The 18100-nt window shown below is 31.4% G+C and overlaps 1 protein-coding gene across 1 annotated transcript in view; it reads right to left on the reverse strand.

The window, feature by feature from the left end:
- Positions 1-2173: 2173 nt before the first annotated feature.
- Positions 2174-18100, reverse strand: part of LOC148311341 (putative G protein-coupled receptor CG31760) — a 269803-nt gene continuing 253876 nt past the window's right edge. The window contains exons 9-11 of the mRNA XM_088256792.1: positions 8385-8490; positions 4655-4837; positions 2174-3803 (exon numbers count right to left, since the gene is read on the reverse strand). Coding sequence (XP_088112918.1) covers positions 2994-3803; positions 4655-4837; positions 8385-8490 — 1099 coding nt within the window. The 3' untranslated portion in view covers positions 2174-2993. The remainder of the gene's footprint in view (positions 3804-4654; positions 4838-8384; positions 8491-18100) is intronic.

Below are 18100 nucleotides of genomic sequence, written 5' to 3' on the forward strand. Positions count from 1 at the left end.
TTTTTTGGAGTTGGTGTGTAATTCCAAGCGCGTTGATGATTTCCCTTTAGCTAAAAACCCCCTAAGGCAGAAGAAAAGTGAACCTCATAGATTTAAAGTGCCAACATCAAAAAATAGGAATCGACCTACCTCAATTCACAGCCACTCACTGTAGCACTGTTTTGCTGATAGGACAATTATTCCAAAGGGCGGCTCGGAGCGATAACTTTTTCTTTGGATGCGGGAAGTTCTAACGAAAATAAACAGGCGAGCGCGAAGATAAAAAAAAAACAATGTGAAGTGTGTTAACAATCGTAAAGAGAGTAGCATCTGTAAAGCTTGAAGACTAGAGCTGGACTAGATTCGCCACCGCTTGTAGATCAGTGGCGCGCGTAGTTGCGCTTGCGCACAAACCTCGATCCTTTCAGATCGCAGGATTTTTGCTCTATCGGCGGCTTACAAATTAACAATGTCGAAAGCCACATCCGACAGATGGCAGTCAAATCTATAATATATGAGATTGCATAGAACCAAAAAGTTAAATATAAAGTTATTTATTTATGGCCGTGGTTTAATTTTATTTTTATATTTATATTTACATTGTAGACCAAATGACAATAACATTAAATGTCACGATAAACTCCACTTTAAGCATTTTGTAATAGGGTTCTTACAATGAGGTTCAAATAAAAATGAAAGAATAGATAATACTCTACAAACATTTATCACAAACTTAAAAATAAAACTGGCTGTGACAGTTAATTTGGAATAAAGTACATATTAAAGGATTTTTTATTGGGTACATTTTTCAATATAATTGCGGTTACAGGCAGAGCATTATTTTGGAATATTAATTTATAAAAAAAATAAACACACATACATAAATACATATAATGTGTAATATTTACGTAATCGTCTATTTACATATACACAGTATGATATATTCTTCTGGCCCCTATATGAATCAGAGTGATGCGTAGGGCACCGTAATAAATCAATGCGGTGTTTACTTGATCGGGATAATAGGAAGGTGGGTGATCAGTCCTGGGCCGGAGATTTAAGGAAATAAATGTGGAATATGTTTAATGGGATGCAGATGATGAAGGTGAAGGACAGGACTCCTAAATGGGAAATGGATGAAGAATAGTAGTCACTATAGGAGGGAAAAATGAGAGAATCAGACTGACTAGGGCACTCGGATATGCATACCCGTACTCGTACTACCTTGTGTTTTAGTTTTACAATACGTATTTACACTTCTAATGTACGAGCCCCTTGAGGATGATGTATACTGTAGTAGATATTTATTACGTCAGATAAAATTATAATGTTTTACACATAATAAATTTGCTTTATTCCGTAAATTACGGGTAGTATTAAAATGTTGAATAGTAAAAGAAGAAATTTCGGATTACGTGAGCGGAAAGCTTTTTATTTTATGTACTAGCTGTATTCGACCAAGGGTTGCCATGGCGCAGGTTATATAAATAAATTAGAAAGGACACTTTCTAATATGTTTAAGTTCACAATGGTTGTGACATAAGTGTCAAGTAGCATGCTGTGCACGTGCGCATTCGAATACGTTTGTGTAATATTTCAAAGTAATCCGTGAATAAATGACAGGGTATATTTATTTATTCATTTGACGTGAGGTGTGCAAGCTTTTAAGGTTCATATGGTTCCTATATGGTTTTAAGGTTCATATTCATATACTTATATGATATAAAATACAGTGAAAACAAAAATTGATTTAAAACAGTAGAGTTATGTACTCGTATTATTATCCGTTTTCCACAAACTACATTCACATGTAAGTAACTATTTACAAAAAAAACAATTGCACATGTATTTCTTTTTACTATCCATCCCCTTCAATGAGTTTTCTGATTGGACAAACAGGGAATAGAAAAATGCATAAATGAGATCTTTGTCAACAAAAGGGTATAAAACTTTAAAATATAATAGAGTTAAACTTTTTACATTAGCAAATATTTCTGACTCTGATAATGTTATAATAATGATGCAATGAGACATGAATTTTTAAAAATAATATCTGACTAGATACATATAGGTACATACATTTTTTAAAATACGTTTTATATACAATAATTAAAATTTACAAAATACCATAACTTTACTTTATTAATGAGTGTATTTAATACAATTTATATTTATTATAGGAGAACGTTGAAGCTAAGCTGTTTATTTTGATAACAATATACATATTTTCTATAAATATAACGTACTGTTGATATGCATCGAAGTAGGTAATAAAAATTTGTTTTCTTTTAAACAATGATTTATATTATTCTAAAATTTGTGTAGTGAATTTGAGCAAAATAACAGTCTAAAAGGGCGTTCAAAGAGTTTTATGAAAGACTTCCTAAGATTTGAATTATTATTATTTTTTAAAGTATTATCAGCTATTTGAAAGAATGAAATTTAAGAATAGTTTACTGTTTTATAAACGTATTCATAATTACATTTAAATTTTGGTTTTATAACGAAAATACCAAAAAATAAACAGATTAGGCTGGTCCTCAAGCCTATGTGTCCTGCCTTCATCAAGTTAAAATCATCACATTCTCAAGTAAATTACCGTCGCTCTAGATCCATAGGTCTAAAACTAATTGGGAGATCAGATTTAAAATAACCGGATTGGGGTAGGTTACCGGGGGTGAGAATTAGCTAACATCATTTTATATGCAGTTTTTTTGTAACATAGTTAAATATTAACTGAATTTGTGAATACGAATATAAGTGCGTTAGTCTCAAAAATGCTAGCGACGCTACCACACGTCATACTTGGTATGCATTTGACTTAGGATAGAGGAAGGTATTTGCAATAAAGCTTTCATTTTTATTCCAAATGTACATTGAAGTATGAAGCACGATCGTGGTGATATCACTCTTGATACGAGCACGTGGCAGCGTTGCAGTGCTTTTCGGCACTAAAACGGATGGAATAGAAACATTTGAGAATATCTTTAGTTGTATCTTGGTACAGTCTGTAATCATACAGTGACTTCCTCTGTAAACCTGCTCTTATCATCTAGGTTTATTACAATAGCGTGAGTTCTCGCGTGACCAGATTTAATAGGATTTCTGGCAGACTTGCTAGAAGTATTGTTCGGACTAGTGTTCTCCACGTCCCCGGGACTGCCACTCTTGGGCACGGCACTGGCCGAGTCAGATTCACTCGGTTCCGTTGATTTGTCGAACGAGCGTTCACTTCTCTCCCCGACTGTCGACGTGATATCATTCTCCGCCTCTACACTGGACCCTTTACTTAAACACTTATCACAACCATTAGCGCCAGTCTCGTTTTTGGTTTCCTTAACTTTAACGGGACTGGACACGGATCGATCTTTTTGTTTAATTTTAGAATGATTCGCAACGTCTTCGTCGTGTGATTTATTTACATTGTCTTTTTCACTAATTATATTGTCATCGCACTCGCAGTTTTTTATTGGACTAAATGTGACATTGAGGCGCTTGGCTTTTGTGGTGGAGGCGGTGGACTCGTTCGCTTCCGTGACGTACTCCCGGCCGCTACTGGTCGATTCCTCGGCCGGAGTGATGGCTTGGGCGCACGTCAGCTTGTCCGCCATGGCCGAGAACATGCTATTCAGCCGCGATGTCTCGTTCTTTTTCTTTTTATCATCATTCGGTTCCTTTTCCTCGACTAGTGTTTTTCCCAAAGAGTCTTGTCTAACAGCCGCTTCTTGCATGGCACTTATTTTGGCTGTAAGATGCCTGTTACCGAAGCGCATGTTTTTATCTTTTAAATGTTCAAGCTGTGCGTAAAGTCGCCGAAATTCCTCCTGGAAGTATATAAAAAATACATTAGGTGATATTTTTAAACATAATTTAAAATAATTGCAGTAATATTAAAAATAAAATATAAATATATATTTTCAATATCATCTGAATAAAAATATTGTATTTTGTAACATACATTAATATTAAAAAAAAAATACGTTGTAACTATTCGACACTGAGTTTATTGAAAGTTAGCTACATCAACTAGTATAAATAAAATAAAATATTTTAAAAAGGAAAAAAAAAAAAATTTACTCTTTTGCAACATGCTAAAATTTTTGATCACATGTTGGCTGAAAGGTCAAAAGGATAAAATTATATTTAATCCTTTGATCAGACACTGGATTGATCACTTTACGGAAGATATATTGATAAACGGGTTTATAGGTGTCTCGACTTGATATGAAGCATCTATTATTTTTAAACGAAAGAAGATGGAAGTCTGAGCATCATAACCGGAGAAGAGTCATTGCTTCGACAAGGGTCAATATCCTCAGTAATGAGGAATAAGACGGAGAAGAAGAAGAAGAAGAAGAGAAGAATATTAACAGGAAGTTTTTTTAACATTTGACCGGATTTATATCCGCTATATCCGAAGATCTTTAAATAGTGGTCCGTTTTTTACTAATTTAAAGAGAAATATTTTTATTTTTACTATTTACAAAAATTCTTCCATTTCATAAAATTTTGTAGAGCCCTAGCGGCTCATTAATAAAAATAGGTATCAAATTGTGGTTCGAACCCAGAAATTCTGATTCAAGAGTACACGACACTAGCTATGGGATCACAACCCGACACTTTATATCGAGGTTTTACTCTACTGTCGTTATTGTACCGTTGCTAGTTGGTTCACCTGAATGTCTTGCTCTGTGACCTTGGTATACTCGCTGTAGCCGGCGGACGAGTTGGTGCTCGTGGCGTATTGCGAGTTGCCTCCGGAGCGGGGTTTGGCGATGAACTTTCCCGCCGGCGTCTTCGAGACCATGCTAGATCCCTCGTGGTCTCCCTTACCGTGCCCCCTGTATACCAAATAGGCCTGTAATAATAAAAAGAAAACATTTAAATACTGAAATCAGTTGCATCAAACAAAAATGCTAAATTGTTGGGTAATATATCCAAAATTAAACAAGGTTTGTTTGAGTTCTATATACATTTATTTATGTATATTTTAATACGTGACGCGTTTCGTCTTCTTAGGACATTATAAAACACAAAGAGTGTTTGATAATGTCCTAAGAAGACGAAACGCGTCACGTATACATAAAAAATGTAGAATTCAACCAAATAAACCTTGTTCAATTTTGGATATATTACCCAATAATTTAATATGGAATTATACCAACTGCATGCAGTTACAATAAATAAAAATGCTAAAGTTAAAGCTTGTATAAAGATTTTAATTTTCACATAATTTTCATATAATTTTTCATGAATTTTCATTCAATTTTCAAAGGTAAGGCAAACTATTTTTTTATAGAATACATTTTGTTGTTGTTGAAAAATAATAATGTTAGTATATAACCACTCATTGAGATATTTTTCTACCGGTTTTTTGTCCGTCTTTAGTGCATGTTGGTCCCCGGGTCGACCAAAAACACACGTGATTAACATTTTGTTTAGTTATAAATGGTGAATAGTACTATGCTAGTAACGTGTAGTATTGTTTATATGCTGGTGTAGCGATTGTCCTGCCGAAGAGACGGGTACGCCTCGAAAACGGTAGACAAAAATCTTGATGAGTGGTTATATACTAAGATTACTAACATTTTTGTAAAAAAACGTAAAAAAGTAACAATGACCAATCAAAAAGAATTAAAAATGTTAATAATATTAATTTAGAATAATTAAACAAGTTAAACACCAGCTAGCGAATGCAATTCAGCAGGTCTTAAAAACTAAAATGTTTATGGTTATTTGTTTTTATTTAATAAAAGTTCTTATTTCATTTTCACTTTATAAAATAGTGACGACATTTCTCTCGATCCCAGCAAAACGATTTAAAATTGGAAAAGTTTATTAAATAAACTTGTTATCTTTCACCGACAACAATCAAGATTACACTTCTTCTGTATTTAGGAAAAAAAAACAGTTTGTGCCTGCCTGAATGCTTTAAATTAAATTACTAAAAACATCTTTATTCCAATACATGGAAGTGATTTGTGAATCAATTGTACATTCCACGTGTTCCGAAGGCGTTTATTTTTAGTTATTATGTCGTATGCTTACAAAAAATACCAATCACACAATAAAGTAATCCAGGTTCGGATCTCACATATCTCAGAATAAAAGGTCTCTGCAAAATGAAATCTTTCTCAATCCAATTATAGATGGTTGTTGTGAACTCGATCATGAAGTGTCATGAGATTGATGATATATATGAGTTCCAAAAAAGTGAGTAGTGTGGTTGTCAATCATGGGTAGAATGGTGAATGTTACACTTGGGTAAAGTGATTACTTAACCAGCCTAAGACAGGTCATAGGCTGGTTGATCTATGTTGGAATGTCAAAATGAGTAATATGATTGTAAATTGCGAGTAGAATGGTAAATACTATACAGTGTTTTAAAAGATCACGTAAACTAGCCAATGATAGGCCGAATGATTAATTTACAATATGTAGATATATAGTATTTAAAAAAATTGTATAACAACTTTTTCGCGGAGTAAAACCTAGCATTTATGTATAAAAATACCTAGCGTTTGTGTACAAAAAATGTTTGAACATGTTGAAAATATTGTTTATTACTATTGACTCCTGTTGCTGAAAACAATGAACTATGTAACGTGTAACGTGTAACGTAGAGAAGGTTATGTGGGTAAATAGCCTGACACGAAAATGGTATTCGTATGCTCGTTGTTTTGGAACAATAGAGCCCTTTTTTCAAATAAAAACTCAGTAATTTTCACACATGGATGTGTCATAAAAAATGTTTTTCATTTAAGAAATAAAAACAACGAACACCAAAAACAATATTATTTTTAAAAACCTCAAAGCATTATTCAGATTATCGTTTACATTATATACATATTTTAGATGTAGGTACCAATTTTGTACAGGCATTTTAATTAAATTGCTTGTAAGTAACAAAAAAATGTAAAAAACTTAATACATGTGGTGTATTGCATAATTTAAAGGAGTAAAATATATTATTTTTCTAATTTTAAATTCGTAATTTTCTAAAATTCGATATGCAAACTATCCACGAAAATTTAATTAAAAAAATAATTTCCAGTTATAAAAAGTAAAATTTTATTTGAAGAAGCATAAAACCCGACGGATTCACTTATTTTATTTTGGAGTCATAAATATTTTGATGAAAACATCTCAACTTTTGTCGGGAATGCCCAGGGGTGTATTTCATGCCCATTGGCAGTGGTCGACTTTCCGAGAATAGGGATGTGAATTATTAGTCAACTTATCATTCGATAACCTATAATAATAGCCCTATAAATTACTAGGGAAACGTTTGTGCGGTCTGAATGCTAATCCACAGAAGGTGCAGGACTTATTTTTTTGCTCGTGGATGGATAGTGAGAAAAATTAATTAATCTTTAGGGAAACATCCGCCGACTCAACGAATTTATGGGGTTCCTATTAAGACACTTATTCATCCTTTATTTAGTTACCTTCTAAATAATGTTCCAGCCGGAAGCACACAACGCAACTTGTAAGATTAGGAGTATGTCGGCGTTGTTCTTATCGGGAAGAAAGATTATCAACTAGAGAACTGGCAGTCGAATAATTTGTCCAGTTATTATACACGTGTAACAGTCATCTTCTACCCATGATTGACAAACTCGTATCTTACACAGCTGTTTGAAATTAGTATATATAATAGTATGAAATCGAAATAGTTATGTATATATTATAATAAGGCACAAATCTTTATGTTGAAAAACGAAAAAAAAACTTTATTAATTATTATTGGAAAATTTTAATAAAGTTGTTTATTGAAAAGTAGAGCAGTTCAATTTGTAAACTTGAAAAGAACCAACTTTGTTGCAAAGCAATTTTGTAACGATTTCACTACTAAACTGCTAGACAAGCAATGGTTAAAAGTGGTTACATAACACTTTCTTGGAGGAAATAAAAAATATTGTTTCGTAAATAATCAAAATGTTTTTATTTTATTTAATTTAAAAAAAAAAGTAAAATATATTTCAAATACTGGAAGAAGAAGACGTGGGACAAAAAACTCATTAGTTACATAGATCAGAGGTGTCAAACTCAAAAGGCACCAAGGGGCGCACAAGGTATTTTGTGTGCGCCACCGGGTCGCATCTAAAAACTCAAAAATCTCATTTTCATTTTTATCTTACTTTAAGTGAATAATTTATAATCAAAGACAGTCACATGAGGTACAGTAAATCCAATTTAATGATTTCTTAAAAGAATATCAAATGTTCCCGTACAAAAAAAATATTTCAATGAAGAATTAAAATAAATGAAAAATATAACAGAGGGTACCCGCGGGCCGCATAAAAAATACTCGCGGGCCGCATACCGCAGGCCGCGAGTTTGACATGCCTGACATAGATAATAAAATCATTAAATCATTTTTTTATTGCAGAAATCATACATACCTTACTCCCAAATATGAGACATAGTAGAAGAGTAACAGTAAGCTGTGTGTGGCAGAAAAATATTATGTAGAGGAGATCTGGATTAGCAGGAGACTGAAGGAACAACCTGAAAAGAAAAAAATACATTAAATAAAATTTAGATTTTTTTCGCAATGCATAATTCATTAAAAGTACGTTTGTAAATAATTTAACATATGTATGTAAGGGTTGAGTGATTACCGAAAAGGAGCCCTACCCTAAAAATTCAATTTGACGTGTAATATATTATAACAGTAAGAAAATATAGCTTGTTAACGTAGTAACGTAATATTTTAATGTTCCGTTCGAAATCATTAGCGAAATGTTGGCTTTGGTGGACATTTTATACCACGCGACTATGGTCACGAACCCTGTGAACAGTTAATATAATAGTCGAGTTATGAAAAATAGTAATCAAAATAATTACAATTCTTTTGCATCATACGAGTATATTTACATTCCAGAATTTATGATGTATTTGTAGATTCATATCTGGAAATACTTTTTGAATAGGAACAACATTTATGTAAATGTATACAAACAGAGACAAAACATCTTATTTTACGAATGGAATATGGATGTCTAGGCATTCACAGGGTTTACGACCTGGCATTGGCTGGCTTAAGTGATAATTTTATACAATGTGTAACGTTCAACATTCTTCCCATTATTGATCAAGTATATTGCTTCCATTTGAGAAAATATTATGAAATATTATGTTTTTCATATTTTAAGATGTTTAGTTTCTGTCGAGACAAATAAAATATTTTGATATGTTGCCTTCAGGGAATAAAACCAGTATTTAAGTACAATCGAATAAAAAATATTCTCAAGATCTAAAGATCTTTGTTTTGATAATTTGAATTAATTTTAAGCATTGTATGATTTTTTAGCAAAACTGTTAAAAAACTAAAATAATGTAAGTATCTAAAATAATTCATGCTATAGAAATTTCGTTTTATTTAAAAATAATAAAAATGCATTTAAAAATAATTTCTTTAAAAGAAACGTGTAAGCTTCTTTGCGTTTGTTTTCACTATTGGGTTCCCATTCAACCCGAAAAATCAAGAAAAGTTATAGTTATTGACAGTGGTATCTCGATGACGTAGAAAATAATATTAAATTCAAGAAAAATATCTTTAAAAAAATAAATCTCAAAAAAAATAAGCGTGAATTTCAATCTTGAAAGTTCTGAAAAATTACTAATGCCTAAAATAAATTCGAGAAGAATCTCCCTTCCCTTCCCACGGACTAATAAAATCTCTTCCTGAAAACCTGTAGATGAATGTTTGGGTCAACCGCCTTTGAAAAAATAAATTTTACGATTATATATGTCCTGACGGTATCTGGGGAAAATATGCAAAGCCTAAAGCGGTTATGAATATTTTCCGACTAATCCAACATGGTAAAATTTATTATTCATTTTAAGGGTTCTGGGATAATTACAAAAAATGCTGATTAAATTGAACTCGTGAAAGTAATAGCCGTTCAAAATCACAATGAAATAGCGACATAACCCTTTTTATGTAGCTATTAACACCAAACAACTTTTTTTGAACGATAAAGCTCGCCAGTTCTATCGTTTAACACGTGCTTTTAACATTCTCTTTGAAACAAAAAGTTGCCATTGATCGCTTGGTTCCCCGAGGCGCTAGTCTTACTGATTAGCTTTCCAGGACTGCCAAAAGTTTCCTTTACTGGAACCTTCCTAAATTACTGAAATGCCAAATTTGGTTCATGAATTATTATTTCAGTTAATGATACGGAAAAAATACGTATTATATTTGCGATAGGGTTTCTCTTTCATTTAAATATGCCTGTTTCTACATTACTTATAAGTTATTTTGAGGACGACCGAGGAAAACTTGCCACAATCAGGTATGTCAAATACTTGAAAGCGGCCGGGTCAGGAGTCGTAATAATCGTCGGGTATGTATGAGGAGATGCATGAATGTAGAAGAGGCAAAGAATGTTTGCAAAGACAGAGTGGTGTGGCGTTCGATTCTCTCTGCCTACCCCTGCGGGGAAGCGGCGTGATGGTTAGTTAGTTAGTTTATTTTATATTCCAGTATTTTTATACATTGTAAAAATTATTTTCTATAATATTTCAGAAATGATAATTATTCATAATTCAGCAATATATGATAGATGTATGATAACAATATTGTCTTCAGGTAAATAATCTAAGTACGTCTTAAATCCGTTCGCATTCACTATCTAGTGACTAGCGCATTTGGCTACCGTGCTGATGTCCGAGGTTCGATTCTCAGGGAGTCAAAAAAAGGGATTTTTGACTTTTTGATTTTTGAACACTTTTGAAATATTACGCTGAACTGGTATATAAAGGTAAGGATTGATTATCGTTCCTTCATAAATATGTGTTATTAAGAGTGACAACAATTTCCAATCAGTTCATCATAAGAATTCATTAGTTTCGATTCAATTACTCAAGTTTTTTGGTAGAAATTGGATAAGTCACAGTTATTTCAATAATTGTAGTCCGTAATCGTTACATTTGAATATTGACTTTATTTAATGAACTTTTATTTACACCAAAACAGCATATATAGCACGTTCCGTCTAAAAATGGATATGTCGGGTTTTGATACTTATGGCTAAAAATGTAATATATATTTTTTCAAATTTTGTGTTGTGTTTTTGTTATGTGCTGGTAGTATGTGTCAACTCATATTACTGTCTTAGTGATTACATGATCAAACCAAAGATTAATGGCCAAACTGATGAAGAAAAGGGCGGAGATTGAAAACCCCTTTCATCCCTTAGTAGCGACCCTGCACTGTGCATCGTTCGTTACACGATACTGGACAAAATGTCAGTAATTTAGGATACGGTATTTGATTTGATTCGTGTATTGCTAAAATAAATAAACTAAAATGAATCGTTGATTTTCGTAATTACTCGAATAATCTTGAATAATATTGTAAGGGCAGAATGTTGAAAGTCAGGTGTGCGATTTATGTAAGATTGTTAAGTAACTCAAAAGAAATACACGTGTTTATGGAAAATATTTTGATTATTTAATATCAAGACTATCATGGTTTTCATAAATCTGTTATGTTTTCATTGGTATATTATTTTAACGTGTTTTTAAATTGCTTACAAAAACATGTATAGGTTTTGAAGTTTTTTCAGATACCACAATGGTTGTGGAGAAAAAACTGAATATATAAAGTACAATATTAAGATAAATTTCCTAAAAATTTAATATATACACATATATTAAATCGTGAAACAAGAAAAGACGGTCTTAAAAAGTATAAGGATTATCAAAGCTTTTTTAATAAATTGAAAAAAGAAAACATTGGTTTATTTCTGTAAACATGTATTCAGAATTAATAGAGTTATACGATTTACGTTAAACTAAATATTTAAAAAAATAATGGTATAAAAGTATTTTCACTATTATGGGTTTTATCAAAGCATTCAAAGTGAGATGGGTTTGGAAAGCCATTGAATTTTATAAATATTTTATCTAGCTTCAAAGTTCCTTTGATCAGACATCAGAATATCATATTTTCACCTCCTTTTGTACAGCATAAAGGGACACAAGTGTGATTTATTGATGTATAATGGACTTCGGGCTATTTTGTGATTGATACATTTTTGATGGAGTGTAGTGGTGGTGATTGTTCATTTGTGATATGAAATAGAGCAGATAATTTTTAATGTACTTATTTATACCTACTCAGTTTGACAATATTATACGTTTTTATTCAAATATATTGTACTTATTATATTTGTAAACGATTGATTACCGATACAGATTGTTTGAAAAATGAGCTAGATATAATGATCGGTTTAAATTTTTTGTTCTTATTGAGTTAAATTTGTTAAAAATATGAAATATAACAAAATGTGTTGAAAAAGTATTAGGAATACATGTAATTGCAGGTTAAGGGGATTTTTAGTGTCAAATACTCAGGTTGGAGTCAGTTTCTCTCAATTTTATTATAAAAATCCCACCCGACACGACCAGCAGGCGGGATTTTTGTATTGAAACTTTAGAAGACTCCGACCGTGTCAGCTTTAAGGTGTTCATATATCTTACGCTTTTGACTTCAGTGCAAGGACTAGACTCTCATTGGGGTAAAAATAAAAAATGCAGCTGAATTTCAAAGAATTCATGTAGTTATTATGGTGTTTTGTCTACTTTTGTAGTGTAGTTACTGTGATTTTTGACTCTAATATTTATTTAATAATACCCTCAACTAGTACCTGAAGCGGTAAGGCTAATCACATTTTCGTCGCATATTTAACGATAAAGATAACACTACTTCTATACGATGCCTATACAACATTAAATGCGGATAAGGGTAAGAAGAAGATAAGTGTTTATAATACTTTTTTTACCGGCGCGACAATATGAATATTTCAGTATGATTTTGTAGGTACTGGATCATATTGTAAAACGTTTACTTAGGAGAACCGTATTGTATTGTATAACATATTGTATAACGTATTTTTAAATAAAGCATGAGAACAGATGTAGAATTTCTTAATTTATTTGTACTTCTAATTCTTTGAAATCTTGAAATTCTTGAAAAAGAATTTCGCTTTTAGTTGAATATAACGCTATAGGTTAAAGATAGTATTAAATGTATTTAAGAAAGTATTATATTTCTCAACTGTTAATGGTGAATTTTGAACGATGGAAAATGATTCCATTAAAAAGAAAGCCACTATGTTCGATGTGATATTTGTTTGATATAATTACTATTTTGCGTGCTCAGGCGCGATTATTAAATTGACAATGTTTTATGGTGCCAAGTAATTATGTTTATTGAAGCTCGTCACACCGTGGGTTTGCCATTCTTCTTTTCCGCGGATCTAAAAGGTCGAGATCCAAAAGCTAAGGGTGAATCTTTGGGGTCATTGCCTATAGAAGTCGATATAAAAGGAGCTTCAAAGGTCGCGTAAAAGGTTCCTAATCTTGTGACAGCGACCTTAAAAAATGTTTACTTTATAAGAAACTCAACAGGTAAACACCAACTTCTCGCTGTACCCAAATAAATTAGCCGAATTTGTTAATTATTATTCACGTTTCGTGATGCAGAATAGGGGTGAAAAGGGTATTTTGTGTCTACTCAGAGATCAAGTAAGCTGAAATGGATAAAAAAAAATTAACGAAATAAAGCCAAGGAATTACCTAAGCTTTAGAATCTTAGCAATTTTGTGATTAAAACATATTAAAAGTTAATTTGTTATAATATTTATAAAAGGTATGAGATTAATTAATTGAAAAGTCCTTACTAGGTTTTGAAATAAGGCAGCTGTTTTTACAACCGAAGTCATTATCGTCATACATGTACAAACAATACAATATGCGCCTTTATGACTAAATATTCATGAGGCTTAGCTTAGATTCCTTATTTTACGAAAATGACAAAAAGAATTTATTTTACATAGTTCTTATATTTTTCTAAATTTACAGTTCTTCTTTACGTCATAAATAAAATATGGTATACTTATGTATTCTTGAGAAAAGTAAAAAAACAATTCTTTTTTAGGTGCATTATACTATCGAAATATGTATGTACGTTTACCTTATATGTCGAAATATTCAAATTTATGTTTTACAAAGCTAGCAAAAATTCATCACATGAATAGTATTAAATGATTAATGTCTTGTGATGTATGGTAACGCCCTTGAAGTGTTATTTTAAAAAATGGAGCTAGATATGTAATTTAATTTTTTATTTTTATTATTTTGTATGATGCGATGTTATACAAAAAAGGGAAGATTAAATATAAAGCTCACAAATATGCGAATATAAATCAATAAACAGTATTGTAGCGTACAGTAAAACGTGTTGTGAGAGCTCATTTTTGAATCCTTGGAAATGAAGCTCATTCATTCCCTCTAGGCAATAATTCTATTCAGAATTTTTTTCACGTTTAACTGAGAGATGAAAGCAGCGTGATTATGGTCCTATGCCAGAGTTTCTCAAATTGAATAATAATTTTTCTAACATCATTTTCTTTTCCAGATGGTTAAATAATGAAACAAAATAATCTAAAAAATAATATAAAAAGATCTGTTTTTGTAAAAATAATGTGATTTAAGGCCAACATGAGCACGGATAAAACCATAAATATATTTTGCTGCTATCATTGGGAAAAAGGGATTTTTAAAACAAAAAATACAAAGCCGTGTTCTGCCACAGTTAAACCTAAGGGATATTTTTTTTCATCATTTTATTACTTTATGCAATAAGGTGGTAGGTGGTATATTTTACACAATATTGACACAGAATAATACTTTTAGTACATCTCAAAATATTTATAATTTCCACACTGAAATTCAATATTATCATTTGTATTTTGAATCTTTAGTCATACGTTGTGTTCGGTCGAAATACATACTAAACTATGTGTATTGGAATATAAATATATATATATATATATATATATATATATATATATATATATATATATATATATATATATATATATATATATATACATACATATGCATATGCACATATACATATATGTATCTAGGTAAATTTTTAATATTCATTATTTGTTTCGGCTATTTAACTATTTATTAATATTTTTTTTTAAATTTGACGTTCACTGGTACGTAGAAATAATTAGTGATTTTAAGTACTTCGATGCACATAATTCTAGCATACTTTGATAATGAGGTTGAGTGTATCGAAACGGTTTACAATATTTATTATAAGAATAAGCGTTTTTTTTAATAGCCGACACTAAATATTTTTTTATCTACAGTAAAAATCAGTTCAGTATTTCAAGAAGCTTTGGCCAAACAATAATAAAAAAAAAACAGAATTCAAACTTATCTCAAACATGAATATGTGTTTATTTTATCAAAAAATAATTGAGAATCACTAACACTCATATGAAATAATAACTGCCGGCGTGTTACTAACTCATTTGAGAGCTTGTGGAATGAAAATGAATTATGCTTAGTATGATACGAATCATAACAAGAATTATATTAAATCTTATAGCTCACAAAAAGCTAGGGCATGCGGTTCGAATTACGTTCACTTAACATGTCTGGGATTTTCAATCGTTAAATGGGGAATGTGAGGTATTTTAATAATCACTTTATAAAATAGACAAGAAACCAGCTATATATAAGAATTCCAACATTGTGAAATGAAATTTTTAGTAGGATGGAATATCACGCTCGTCTATCCTGGCATATCCATCTTTCACATCCATATATTTATCACACATTTCCTCCGATTACGTAGACTTTTGGCCCCAGATTTTAAGTTGATCATGCCGAGTCTTTTTCGGCCGTTCTCGTTTTGTTCTATTGCAAATACAAGAGGTAATCGGAATAAAAAATATATATATAAATATTTAAATTTACGATCAAATAGATGATTTTTTTTTAAAGTTACAGGAATACAAATAGTAACTTATAAATAATAAATAATAGTGGAATTCAAATCTGGTTAAAACTATACAATTGCACATAAAGTCTCTTCCATTCAAAGATTTTTCTTTCTTATTTGCACTTAATAGAGTTAATTATAAGGAAACGTAGTAATCAGTCTCATATTCCAGGATCCTGAGTGGAATGGGATATATATTACGTTAAATAAAGAAGCTCAGGATAATGTGGAAAAATGTGGAAAAAGTATACTAAGGAAGAATTGCAGTTGAGAAAAGAAGGATCGGTTTCTCTACTTTTCCTACTTATCATAGATTTTATGATTTAAAAAACACGGGTTAAAATTTTACATTTTGTAAGTAAGTTCAGTAATACTGACAACTCATACACTTTGGGTGTACCAAAATATACCCACTTGAGTCTTAGAGTATAAGTTGTGCGAGTTTTCTCGTCCTCATTTTTTGTTAATCTTGGTCGTGAATATACTAATAATAATAAATAAATAAAACCCTTATCCGCACCCCAATGGTGCATAGGGCACTGTGTCATACGCAGTGTTATCTTGATCGTTTACACATGAAGGAAAGGTGATCAGCCCTCCGCTTCAGGTAGCAGTCCATGTTTATATATAATAAATATTACAGTAAAAAAAGATCATTAATATACTGGTATAAAGATACTTGAATATGCTGGTGTTAATAATTCTCAATCATTATTTTTCCGTATACTCGAGCAATTCGAGTAATAGTTTCAACACTGGCAACTAGCCACCGATTTCTTGAGAATAAACATCAAACTATAGTCCGCTAGTCTATCAGACATTTACATAAAAGAAGAATTTCAATAAAAACATTAAAAAGTTATTTTTAATTTAATGTAGAATTAGCGACGTTGAGTTTACACCATCTACCCATCAAAAAATACAGGTTTAACGATAATAATGCATTCCGGTCTGAGAATTTCACTAAAAATATTTAGAAAAATTACATAAGTATAGATTTTCTTCCTTCATATCAAATGAGCACGCTATTAATTAATTTATCAAATGCTTTCAGTTACAACGAATCCAATTTATTATTTCAGATATCGATAGGGGAAAAAAGTGGCTTTCTTAGGCAAGATTCTGATATTCGTGCGATTGGCTGACTTGCCAAATTTATTGGTAACGATGGCAATAAGTTCATAAAATAGACTAGCCTTTGTCAGTTAACATATTTCCGATACGAGAGATATTAATCAGCCTCCGTTACATCTCAGATATCGTGATTTTGTGCTTTCATTTAACTTATTAAATCCATTAGGGCGTTTGGATATACATACCGATTTGATCAAATTATTACCCCATTATGTAAGGCCACCCGGGTAAAAAAAAGGTTTATTTTTATTCATGTAGACTGTGTTATTTACGTATATTTAACTTAAGCGATTTATCAAGTACGATAATAGAAAAGTAACAAAGTATAAAGTTGACACGAATATATTACACATTTTATTACTATTACGAACTGTTTGCCATACTGTACTACAGTGGCGTGCGTTCCATGTAAGCACATAAGCAGTGCCTACCCTACTTTGGTAGGAAAAAATAAAATACAATGAAAGAAAAAGAAATGTGCATTGAAATATTTAAAAATAATATATTGTGCTTATTGTGATATCTTTTAGTGACAAAACACTCATTATGAGAGTTTTGAAACATCGAATATTTTTATGAATGTAGTCGTCTATGTTAAGTTTTACTATAAAAATTTAGAGCGTCGTTTTCCCACTGACTGTCCTGATAAAAAAAATCTCACTGAATCGACGTGATAAAAAATTTGAACACCATCGTTTTTACTGTAATAATATATTTTATATTGAGTACTGATGTATTTTTGGTGCAGTAATGTCACACATTTTTTTTGCCTAAAGACACGGATAGACGCGGTGTTGGCGTTTGATGACATTGTATGGTATATGTATATGAAAGCAAGGTTATCGGTCCTGCACTCTAGATTCTTGGAATATTTAGAGTGGAATACATTTGAAGGGTTTATATGTGGCAAAAGTGAAGGAGTTGGAGGCGAAGAACATAACTGCGTTGTGGGAAAGGAAATGGAATAGGAATAGTTGGCACAGAAAAAGGAAAAAGGAGTAAAGCGCGTTCATGATTGTATACCCGTACGAGTCTACTGAGGAAATATGTTGTTATTGTGATTTCTCAGCATAAATGAAGAAAAATATGAAACTTTACCTTTCATAGGCTAGTTTAACTGATTATTTTATACGCGTGTAAAATTTACCATTCTACCCATGATTAACAACC

This window comes from Brachycentrus maculatus, unplaced genomic scaffold (genome assembly GCF_059751285.1).
Source record: "Brachycentrus maculatus isolate JH-2025_06_01 unplaced genomic scaffold, ASM5975128v1 h1tg000067l, whole genome shotgun sequence".
In the NCBI taxonomy this organism is placed as follows: Eukaryota; Metazoa; Arthropoda; class Insecta; order Trichoptera; family Brachycentridae; genus Brachycentrus; species Brachycentrus maculatus.